The sequence below is a fragment of the Morone saxatilis genome, unplaced genomic scaffold, assembly GCF_004916995.1.
Source record: "Morone saxatilis isolate NCDOM2014 unplaced genomic scaffold, NCSU_SB_2.0 Contig9, whole genome shotgun sequence".
NCBI lineage: Eukaryota > Metazoa > Chordata > Actinopteri > Moronidae > Morone > Morone saxatilis.
Window position 1 is genome coordinate 4,787,496 of NW_023340268.1, and position 12,673 is coordinate 4,800,168.

A 12,673-nucleotide genomic window follows, 5' to 3' on the forward strand; every position below is an offset into this window, starting at 1 on the left:
TATGTATAGTGTTAATTTATCTTAACTCTAATCTAACTTTAAATTAAATAACCAAATTAAGGTGAAAAACATATTAAACTCCTCAAGCTAACATTACAGATGCTTTAGGTCATCATTACACCCTTTATACATTGTTACACTTGTTGCACTTATAGTAAAATTAACTTGTTGGCCTCGTAGGAGAATTTGTTTGACAAAAACAAAGGAGAACACAGTTGAGAAAGTTTGCGTGTGTCCCATCAGGTCCTGTATTGTGGGCTGCTACACTACTGAAGATTACTTCTTGGCTAAAGATGGAGTGTTTCTTCTGTTGGACTTGCTCTATGTAAGTAGCTGAAGTTACTGTTTTCTGTATCCGTACACACCTAAATGTAAAGTACTGATATGTAACTGTCTCTCTCTCCCACAGTCAAGCCCCAGATGCGTACACTGCATAATCCTCTCCACCCTGGTGGAGTTATGTGACAACCCGAACACTCTGTCTCACATCCTGAGCTGGAGGAACGACGGTGGTCAGATGGCTCCCGGACTCCTGCTGCAGCTGTGGAGGGAGGAGGAGGAGGAGCTGGAAGTCAGACGAAACCGACACGGAGTGATCGCAGGTCAGTCTGCAACTAGACTTTTCTTTTTCAGCAGATCAAGTGAAGAGCAGCAGGCGTGACTGGGAGCAAAAGTCAGCCCTGAACTAATATGTTTTAATTTATTCTCTGAAATGAGATCCTTTTCACACTGTAAGTGTCTAATGCTGTTGATTAGGTACCAAACACACACCAAACAATGGATTTGCTAGTAGAAACAAGTAAAACAGAGTTGAGCTGGTGTTTAAAGGACCAGTGTGTAGGATTTAGTTGCATCTAGCGGTGTAGTTGCAGATTGCAGTGCCCTCGCCTCACCCTCCAGTTCCAAGCATGTAGGAGAAACTACGATAGTTATTGTAGAAACATGGTGGTTCAACATGCCAGCCTCCATGTGGCCTCTGTAGATACAGATATGGATGCTGCAGTGCAACCATATATGTAATACTTATACATCTTACCCTCTTCTTTTCTGACTTTCACTTTTGACTTTCAGATCCCCAGAGGCCCATTCTCAGTCTTCACCAGCAGGACGCCAACCAACTGTCATTTCCTGCCAACGTACCAAGTGCAGCAGTGCTGGAGTTGTCAGAGAACCTGCGGTCAAAGATTTACTTCATCTTCTGCAAACTTGGTAAAGCATGAAAGATTTAGACCAGGTTTAAACATCTGGAAATGTTTAACGCTACTTCTATCATGTAGCCTTTGTTGTAGATATACAACCTCAAAATATCTATAACAGTTTAACTCTAGATCCATCTTTTAGTTCTACATGGATGGGGTTTTCGTATGCAAGGTCAACACATGATTCATGATTATTTACATGTGATACAAAGAGTATTCAACTGGTTATGAAACAGTCTCAAATTAATACTATTGCCTTTATATGACCTACATGAACAAACAAGACCAAGATCAGCAAGACTATTTCTGTATAGTTATTTTTAATACTAATCACTGGGTCAGATTCGGTGGGATTCCCATGGGAACGCTTTTGTCCACGGGGCCGCCAGAATCAACACAAAATGAAAGTTCCTTCTAGGGAAAATATTGTAATGATGTACATGTACAAGTCGAAACTAATTAAATATTAGCACTACAGTAAATTTGCAACAAACTATATATGAGGAACTTTTAAAACTATGCTTTGAAATTAATTTTGAATTTGAATTATTTGTCATGTTTGCAGGTTTTCAAGACCTTCCTGGATTGTCAACACAACATTATGTGACCTTGAGCATCGTCAGGAGATATATGGACTTTAAGGTAGAACTGCTGTTCATCAAGCAAAGAAAAACATCAGTGATGGATATGAAATAAGATGTAACATCAAGGTCATTAGGTCATTTTTACACCATCAGAATAGTTTGAAAGATGTTGAAATGGTGTTAAAATCCTCCATGTTTGAGCTTTAATTTTCGTTCAAGAAGCTGAAAAGAGAGATGGCGTCAGTACCAAATATGAGGCCAAAATGTTTCTGGTTGTCTATTAAAACTATAGTTAAAGCGTAATTTTAATGCAGCAAGCGAAGACTTTTGTTTCAGATGACACAAAAACACATAGAACACTATGTACACTGAGTTGTGTGTGTTGTGGTGCTGCAGGTCGGTGAGGTTTGGGACGAGATCAGCAAGGAGCTGAGTTTGGACGGCGTGAGGCCGATCAGCCCTGATGAGGAGGCTCTGAGCACTATCTGTAAGGTTGCAGAGGACACAGCGAGGAGAGTCGCAGCCGAACAGAACAGCATCCTGGAGCTACAGGAGAAGGGCGAAATTGGCGAGGAGGAGCTCATGTACACAGAGGTGCTGAGAGAGTTTAAGTTTATATTTGAGAAAGTCACAAAGAGAAAGCCAAAACAAAGATTGTGAAAGTCAGCTGACGATATTTTCTTTGATTTACAACACACAAAACTTGTCTAGTGTCTTGGATGTTGGCAGTACAAATTGATATGGATACAGAAAAAAAACCCACTGTCTGTCAGTCGTGTATTTTGAAGCAGATCCAGATTTTTGAAGCATTTTCCTCATAAAAAAATATATATTAGAGGATTTGTAAAACTTTCACTGAATGTAATTTGTCTCTGAGACTTATAATAATAACCAGTGTAGACACAGTAGATAATTTGCACTCTTTTTTGGTGTATTTATGTTGCAGATTAAGTCTCACTGGAAGCAACAGGAGCTCACAGCCAAGTCATGGGACAGTTACGTTTCCAGGACGTCAAACTACGAGATCCTCAAGGTTTTATATTCATCATCCATATATATATATACTATATATATATATATATAACCTCAAGTCGTCATAACTGTTGCAAAGAATCAGTTTGAATAACTATGTTTTTAATTTTTGTCAACTTTTTTGTACAGGAAGTAAAAGCACAGAGGGAGAAATTCATTGAATCATCCCAACCCAAACCAAAGCATGAGGATGCTGCAGCCCAGCCTAAAGAGGTCTCTCACTAACACACAACATTCATATGACTTCACAGATTTTAACAGTATTGTCCTGTTCACTATCAGTAATTTAGCTAAAGGAGATTAAATTAAAGTTGAGGCTCGCTCCAAAAGCAATTCAATCCCCATAAACCTCCATGTTAAAATGCCCAAATTTAGATCAGCAATAAACATGTTTTTGCCAATATGTTAATTCTGTGAATTGAGGCTGTAAAGATTTTCCTTTATTTACTTTAAATCTTCATACAGCTGTAAGTGAACTCAGTGTAAATGTATCTGATATTAGAGCCGTGCAGAACAACGAGGAGACCTACTCTCCGATGACTCCATCGGCTGTGTTTTGCTGTGTGTTTCAGCATTTCATCGGGCATGTCATATCTATAGAGACCACAGGTGCTCCAGGACCTGCAGGAGTGAAACTGACGCTGGCCACAACTCCCATCAAGGCTGCAGGTCAGGATGAAGTGGGACCGACAGCACAGGACCCAGAATACTTCAGCACTGTATCTGTAAAAGACTGATGTCCACAAAGATTCTGGTCTAATGCAACCTCTTTACACCTTTATTTTATCTTATAGATTTTAATGTACAACAACACAAAACTTTACAGACCAAACATTGCAGCACATTTATTTGTTTATCATTAATAGTTGTTTATTTCTAATAGCCGATTCATTCCCAGCATCTCTGGATGTTGAAGTGTTTTATTTGACTTTGGCAGCAAATGCAGACATGAGGTCAGTGGATGTGCACAATCAGCACCTTGTTGTCTAGTCCACCTCCAGTCCCCCTCATATATACAACAACACACACACACACAGTGTAGTAAACCGACTGGCCTTTGTGGCCTAACATGTCTTATTTCAGTACAAATGTTAAAATGGATGTATAATAGTAAATAAACAACATGCATGTATCACAAATGTTTTTTCAGATTGAAAGTTTAGTTAAGATGACAAAAAGTAATGAAAGAATTTGATTTGTATATCTTTTGTTTACAATATTTACATTATTAAACCTATCATTTAGATACGTTTCTATGCAATAATTATTTATTCTTTTATATAACCAATGAAGCAACGTGAACAATGAGACCCTCAACAATCAGTGTGGCATCAAGGAAACTGGGGACTTATGTAACATCAAAATAATAAACACTTAATTACTTTAAACATAAAAAATAACCCGTCTAATCTAATTAAAGGTTAAAGCTTCTGTCAAAGGCTACAGCCCGTTGTGTTCAGTAGCTGTGGCACCCAGAAGGTCCATTTAGGACAGTTGTTAAAAAGTATTTTCTCTAGAGTCTTTTTGGGTTATGTAAGTCACTGCAGCGCATTAACACACATGTTCCTTCAAGCGTGCAACATGCTACACAGAGCCACTTCTTCTTCTTCTCTCCGCTCTCATTCATTTTACTGGCTGGATGACCAAATCATCCCTGACAGGCCGCTGCTTTTCATGCAGCTTTGTGAGTGATGTGACTGTGAGTGTGTGTTGAGCCAGACTGAGCCCGTTGAGCCCATCAGACTGGGATGTTCACACTGCACAAAAGATCAGGGACACACAGGAGCCTCTTCAGTACGACAGGCTGGCCACTGTTTGTTCAGGCTGCTGAGGGGCTTCACATGCTGTCTGTCTGCGGGTGCTGCAGCCGTGGATGAAGGTCAGGGTGAGTGTTTTCGGATAAACTCCCAGAGTCAAACGGTGAGACAGACTTTGTTTTTACTTAAAAACTGCTGGTGTTTTAGAAACTGTTTTTAAAGTAAATTTCCAAGTTTCAGCTGTGAGAAAGAGATATTTTCCAACAAGGAAAACAGTTAAGTTAGTTACAGTTAAGCTGTAATGACTTTGTTAAAAGTTGTTGTTTAAGAATTGTATTACAAATTACTATATATATATATATATATATATTATAACCAAACACAAAGGGGATACAAACTGAATTTTTTTGTTGTTTATTTTAATGTTGACAGTAGATCAAACAGTTATCATTAAGGTGTGGAAGGCTTAAATAAAAATATTTGAGAAGAAATTATTTGAATATTTCGTGTAAAACAATACTGATGCTCCATAAACTGTGAGCACCTCTGTTGTTTTGTGCTTTTTTTAAAGTAAATTACAAAACTTTTTTCGATCCAGTTACAAAGTTGTCTTTGATGTGGTTCAGTTATCTCCAGATAAGCTGCAGAATAACTAGAAATGTCCAAAATATATTCATCACATCCTCCGACAAACAGTGTCAGGTTTCTTTAGTCCCTCTCAGGGGTCCCGAAATGACTAATAGGGGCACAGTCTAGAAGAAGAAACATGCTTCTGCTACAGAAAATAATGCATATTTTGTCGAGCTTTACCTTAACAAAATACTTGTATAGTTTTACCTTCAGATTCTTACAAATATTTAAAATAAAACAACCTGATAAAGGAAATTCACTCTTTGGTTGAAGTGCTTAGGGCTCATATAAATATACAAATTATGTTAAAAGGTTACGTGTAGAAGCGGCTTCGTTCAGAGCAGATTATATAAGGAAGGCGTACCGATTGGTGGAGCAACAAATTTCAGGATTGAAATCTTATACTTCCTACATTGTAAACTTGTGACGTTTATTCCTCTCCTGCAGGAAGGCTGTTGGCTCGTCTGAGAAGCTCCAGCAGCAGAAATGTTAATCAGACTGGGAAGACTGACACCAGGATACTTCCGTCTCCTCCAGGTGGGTCACAACCTCAGAGAGCAGCTTTGTCTTTAGGTTTTATTTGACTGGTCTCCATAGCTGCAACATTTCTTCCCTAAATGTACACAGAGAAATATTTTGTATCTCTGAAAGGAGACAAATGCATTATAACTCTAATGTAGAGAGCACAAATAAATAAATCCACTTAGTGAAAGTAAACGTTTCGATCAGTAATTGCGTCAACACAGATTATTTTCATAAATCTTTTATGTAATTGCTTTACACTGAAAGAGGAACAGCAATCAACAAGGAGTCAATTAATATTTTACAGAGAGCTGGTGCAGCTCGTGTCAGGAGGTTACATTATATAATATGTTCAGACTCTCAGAGCTCGTGTTGCATGGAAGTGGCTCCATAAAAGAGAAATGTTCTGAATATAGTGGAGGGAGGAGGGTGTTGGCATGCATTGCTGTCTGCCACAATGTTTCTGATACTACCACTGGGGGGTGGCAAAGTCGGACATTATTAAATTCTAATCATAGAGGCTTTAAAAGCTTACTGAAAGTTCATGATGTGATAATGTTTTGTTGAGCTCACAAACAGAGCTGTGGGCCAAGTTTTTGCACTGATGAGTTAAACGAACGTGTTTAGGATTTAATTCAATTCAATTTTATTTGTATTTCACCAAATCATAACAGAAGTTATGTAAGGAAACTTTCTTAATAGACCATACTCCTAGCACTTTGTGACAATGGCAAGGAAAAACTTCCTTTTAAGAGGCAGACTCAGCTCTAGATGGGGCTGTTCTGGTGTTTCACACATTTCATGGCCACAGCAGTTTCTCCTTTGAGCTTGCAACTACACCGCTATATGCCACTAAATCCTACACACTGGATTTACATAATAAAGCCAGTTTCAGACAAACAGAATTTAAGTGCGAATATTAGTTACAGACAAGTAGAAAGGGAAAAGATTTCAGTTTTAAGCCATTATGTGTTGACATTTTCCAACTTAGCTGCCACTCCCCCGATGGCTCTGTGAGGTCGTACTTCACCTTACCTTGAGCTGAATGCGAAGTTTAGCAGGTGTGATGTTAACCATGTTCACCAGTTTACTTTTACTTTAACTTTCATGTAGGAATGTAACATTAAATCACAATTAAATTCTGATACAAATATGTGAAGATTCAAATCAGTGAGATGAATCCTCACTTTTAAACAACAGAGGGCACTATCTACTTTTGCCTTTCCTGTTGGTGGACTGACTCACATTACACACACTAGTGGTTTGTCTAAAAAAGTCTCCAGGAGCAGAATGACAACATGAACTGCACCAAATTTATCAGGATTGTCACATTTATCAGAAACTGAAGCACTCAGAAAACTTTAAAAGCTGCCATGATCACATAAATTAAACACACTGTGGTTTTAATGTAAAAAATAAGTATCATACTATAATTTTAACTGCCCTATTATCAGCAGGGTGTATGTCTAACTGTGTCTGTCTGTCCGTCCTGTCTGCAGAGGCAGGTCTCAGGTGAGGTCCGGATGCAGCCACAGAGCAGTCTCATCGATCCCATCGCCATGACGATGGCCACAGTGGGGTTGGGAGTGTCTCTGTACAGCACCAGGCGGATGGCAGAGAGGGTCCAGTTGAAGCATCCAAACGCCTGAGATCAATGACAAATACTCAGGCCGCCGCCCGTCAGAGCGGCTCTGTGGGCGGTTTCATGTGACAGACTGTTTGTGTACGTCAGAGAAGGTTTGTGATGGAGGAGGATGAGAGAGTTCACGTGTTTGTGGTGTTGCTTGAAGGAAAATCTAAGTGTCCCAGGAGGAAAATGTGTGTCATTGTTCAGTCCCAGCAGGAAGATTCGTCAAACAATTTACACCTTCTTTGCAATCTCAACATTTATAAGCACATAACAGTGAGCCTGTAGTTTGACCACTCTGCACGTTTCCTCAGTGATATCAGCATATCATCTGTCAGCAAGGATCTCAGCTTTATAGCTTGATGTGCAGCCGTTATCATTTACTGCATTTTATAGTACAACAAAACACGAACATGAAAATAATGACAGAAAATGTAAAAATAATAATTATGTAGGAAATTCTGTCAGCAAACAAGCTTATTTTATTTATTGATATTAGTCACAAATGTGGACTTTGTTGTGTTATACAGCACCTTAATGTTTTGAATTTAGATTGTACATCCTAAAGCAGCATCACCCCATTGATTATTTATTACTCAAAGGACCAGTGTGTAGGACTTAGTGGCATCTAGTGGTGAAGTTGCAGACAGCAACTGAACACAGATTGCATATCTAATTTGGCAACATGGGCTGTTAAGTGTGTAGGAGAAACTAACCCTGTCTACAGCCAGTGTTTGGTTTGTCTGTTGTGGGCTACTGTAGAAACATGGTGGTAGAACATGGCAGACTCCATGGAAGGTGACCTGCAGCGTCTGTAGACAAAAATGACTCATTCTAAGGTAACAAAAACACAATAATTCTTCAAATCAGGTGATTGTACACCAATCAAAACATATCTATGAATGTTATATTCCATTTCTGCTAATAGAGCCTCCTAAATGTTACACACTAGACCTTTAATAAGCAGAGAAAAGCTGTTTGCTAAATTAAATTTCATATTTGTACAAGAACTTAATAAAGGAAATGTCTTTAATGTAAAATGCCACTATTAGACATTCTTATGTAGAAACACACGTGGTATATTGATGTAATACTCAAATAAAAATGTTCACAGTTTTGATATCTGTGTGCAGGTGTCTATATACTGATGTTCTCAAGGTGTTTTTTCTAATATTAAAACAGCTCCGTGGTTCTCAGGCTTCGTCCATGTGGAAAGGTTTTGTGGGAAACTGTCGGCCGACTGCACAGTCTGTATGGAGCAACTCATGTGGATGAAACTCAGACAGGGGAAGTGATTCTGTGACATGTTGAACATCAATAGATACATTTTCAGATGAGAGTGAGGACCATATTCCTCTATGTCACATGAATAAGTCTAGGTTTGGAGTTTAAAGCCTTGCCCAAGGGCTCTTTGACAGCGCTGGTACCAACAGTGGTGGAAGATGTATTCAGATCAGTTACTTAATCGTACTACAAGGAGGGTTTTAACTGGTTATGAAACAGTCGCAGTTTAATTCTGATGCCACTGACTTGCATTAACACAAGACCATCACATAGATGATTTGCTGTTTCTATACAGTTATTCTCAATTCCTGCCTCTGGGTTGGATTTGGTCTAATTCCCATTGAAATCACAAGGTGGTGACACACAAAACACAAAATGAAAGTACCTTGTTGCTGCTTTAAATACATTACAAATACAACAATGTAAAAATCCTGCATTCAAAACTTTATTAAAATAAAAGTATTGGGTAGTTGTGTTATATCATAGTCTATCAAATCAACAAATCTTCGTAGTGTTGCTGTCCTGTGAGAACGATGTAGCTAAAAAGTCAACTTTTCGTGAATTGCTGCCCTCACATGGCCATTAAAATCAATTAATTACTGTGAGTTTAAGAGTTAAAAATGCAGCTAAAACCCCAAAATTTGACATCCTGACACTTTGTTGGTCTCGTTGGTTATTGTTCAGATTCTACAACCTTCACAGTCCTGTCAGAAACAAAGAACCTCTAGATCTCCATGGAGTAGACAGCAGCCAGAGGAGGAGGTCTGACTCTGTGGGAACCAGCTATGGTTGTTGGTTCTACTAATTCTTCTCAGCTGGGGGCTGACAGAGATGAAGAGGATGTGTGAGCTGTGAATCATTTGTTTATTCTGAACTAAGCTAAACCTGCAAGACGACAATTTTACAATTTATTCTTCTTTATTTTATAAATTCAAAGAACGACTGGAATCATGTCAGAACATCAAAACGTCATAAATAAAAAGGCCAAAATTTGTCTCTGAGTTCTTTGATTCTGTATTCAGGGAAGGTTTTGAGAGTCTGCTGCCATAAAATAAATAATATGATCCATGATTAAAGAGCAGATTGTCACAGATGGATCCTCCCTGGTTAACAGGCGGTCGGCTCTTGTCATGATTCATCAAACCATCGTTTCCCTCTGAGAAACCTTCAGTACTGCACCTGTAAAATGTATCGACGAGCTTGTTCACTTGGCAATAGCAGCTACCGAAAAAAAGTGCGATCTTGTGCAGCTACTGTTTATAACAAGCAGTAAAAAGGTTTGTGTATTTCATGTTACAATTAGGCAGAAATATTGTGTTGGAAAGGATGTTTTTATTTCTTGTTGTGACACTGTTTAGGTCATGTTTTATGTACATGACAATTAAAAATGATAAAGTAATATTAAAAGAAAGGGGACATGTACTGATAGAGCCAACATACAGAAGGTGCTGTATAGATGGTGTTTTATTATGTTCTATGTATGGAAGTGTGGCAATAAAGTGTGCTCTTGAGAATGTCTGTGTGTACTGTCCAGTCAATACAGGAGGTAGCTAACATTATTAGTTTACTGCTGGCGACATACTCATACACTTCATTCCTGAAATTTGATTTCATGTTGTGTTTCAAATACAGATTGTACAGCACTGACGGTCATCTGTAACAACCAAATATCCTGCTCCAGTTATAATAATTTCAAGTTACACACACAGTTTGAGTTACACATCTACAGTTATACAGCAAATAATGAGAAAGAAAATATTTTAAAACAGGAATATAATTAATTAATTTTATTTTTTTTTTAAATAATATTCTTAAAAATCTGGGAGGAAACCGAAGCACTCGGAGTAAACCCATGCCAGCACAGTGAGCACTCTGTACTCTCCACAGCAAGAAGGTCAAGGCTCAGAACTGAACCCTCACCTTGTTACTGCGAATCCACAGTGTTGAACACTGAGGCACCTGTGTGGCCCTGTGAGACCTGAAGTCCTACTTCATATCCAGGTTGAACGCTGTGCTACCAGTCGAACTGAGGCTGGTAGCACAGAGTTCAACATAGATGTTTGTATTTTTTGATTTTTAGATATTTGAATATTTTTCAATTAAGTAATTAATTAATTACGACGTGGGAAAAACCGAAGTACTCGGAGTAAAACCACGTGTGGTGCAGACTGCGGATGGTTAATCTTTGCTGTCACATTTGCTGTGTGCAGTAAATGGCTTGGCCATGGTCTTGAAAAGACCTGTGAAGATCTTCTTAACGCAGGATTTCTTTTGTGGCGCCACCAGATGCTTTTTTAGGGTCTCGATTATCATCTTGTAGATCAGTGTGTCCTGTGATAGCAGGCACATTCGGACGATCCCTGCACTGCCCATTTTCTTGCGCAAGTCCTTGTGCACCGCCTTTACTGTCTTCTTAATGTGGTCTTTGGTCCGTTTCATAGTAACGTCAGAGGCTTCAGTCTCTGACCAGAGCATGTCTGTCAATGTTTTCACGCTATCATTGGACGGTCTAATGAAGTCTTTATGTTTTGTGATCTGTTTAACCAGTGCAGCCACAGTAAGCTTGCAGCTCAGTTCGTCCCACTCTGGGAGAGGGTGTGCTGAGGCCTCAACTGCAGCTGGTGTGTCCATGATGGAAGCTGGTGTGTCCGTGATGGAAGCTGGTGTGTCCGTGATGGAAGCTGGTGTGTCCATGATGGAAGCTGGTGTGTCCGTGATGGAAGCTGGTGTCTCAGTGATGGAAGCTGGTGCCAGATGTGTCTCACTTGGCGTTGGGAGAGTTTTCACTACTCTTTTAATTTTTCTAAGAGCAGCAGTCACTCTGTCCTTCTTCCTCTGATGCTGACGGCTCTGCATGACAAGCCAGTCCCATGTCAGGTTCAAGAAGAAGTCCACTTCATTCTCAACCTCCATTCTTATATTCAGACGATGTCCATGTTTCAGGTGATGAATCATCATCCTGCTCAGCTGCTGTGCCATGTTCTTACGGCCGCTGGAAAAGTTTGCCATCATTTTTTCGTAGAGGCACTCGTCGTCTTCCTCTGGTGGGTTCATGTTCTTCACCATCTGCTCCGTGTCCTTAACTAGCTCCTCCAGTGATGCGATTTCCGAAGTTGCCATGAAGCAGAGAAATCTCCTCCTCAGTTTAGAAATGAATCTAAGGAGTGCCGCCTTTGTGAATAAGTTCACCAAAAAGGCCTTCAATTTGTTCCCCACCTTTCTCCATAAGGACTCATCCTGTGGTTCAGGTGGGGTGTTAATGGAGATTTCCTCCAGTATTGTCATTGCGATGTCCGAAGCTGCTTCCTCGGCATCTTTGGAGGTGCTGGATAACAGCAACTTCTCTTCCTCCTCAGACATTTTGACTTTGCAATCATAAGTGTTGATTTTACACTCAACAATTTGATTTATTTCAGCCGCCTGTTGAATCAGGATAGTCCTGACAGCTGCAGTCATTTTCATCAACTTGTCTTTGTCTTTGTCTTTGTCTTTATCCTCATCCTCCTCTTCATCTTCTTCATCCACTCTAAAAAGAAGTACGGGAGTCAACTGAGTCTTCTTCAGACTTCTTTTTTTCAAAATAATACTTTCGGTCCTTTTAAGGGATCGAAGCTCAGCCCTCTGGGACGACGTCTGTCTGTCCAGGGACATGTGGATGAGCGGACGAATGGTCTCCGCTGTGGCCATTGGGATGGCCGGATCCACGTCTTTAGGGTTTGCTGGATTCATGATCAGATTTAGTCTCTGTTGTTTTTCTGAAACAAAGTGAATGTGCTCATACGAATCTGAATGAAGTAAACTGGATGTGGGTCCTGAACTTATAGAAATCATGTTGGCTTTGTATCAAAGGAACATTCCATATGCTTTGATCTATGAATGACGTCACATTCCAACTTCAGAGAAACCAATAAGAATAAAAGAACCTATCAGAGAACGTTCTATTGGCTTTGTGGCGTCACCACATTCCAACGCCATCAAAGAAAAAGTTAAGAATAAAAAAAAATAAAAAAACATTCCGACGTCAGAACGACTAAATGA

The 12,673-nt window shown here is 39.5% G+C and overlaps 1 protein-coding gene across 1 annotated transcript in view; it reads left to right on the forward strand.

The window, feature by feature from the left end:
- Positions 1–4,657, forward strand: part of LOC118342516 (cilia- and flagella-associated protein 69-like) — a 12,387-nt gene extending 7,730 nt beyond the window's left edge. The window contains exons 16-23 of the mRNA XM_035681083.1: positions 244–325; positions 410–602; positions 1,072–1,209; positions 1,765–1,841; positions 2,180–2,377; positions 2,730–2,816; positions 2,945–3,028; positions 3,388–4,657. Coding sequence (XP_035536976.1) covers positions 244–325; positions 410–602; positions 1,072–1,209; positions 1,765–1,841; positions 2,180–2,377; positions 2,730–2,816; positions 2,945–3,028; positions 3,388–3,552 — 1,024 coding nt within the window. The 3' untranslated portion in view covers positions 3,553–4,657. The remainder of the gene's footprint in view (positions 1–243; positions 326–409; positions 603–1,071; positions 1,210–1,764; positions 1,842–2,179; positions 2,378–2,729; positions 2,817–2,944; positions 3,029–3,387) is intronic.
- Positions 4,658–12,673: the final 8,016 nt, after the last annotated feature.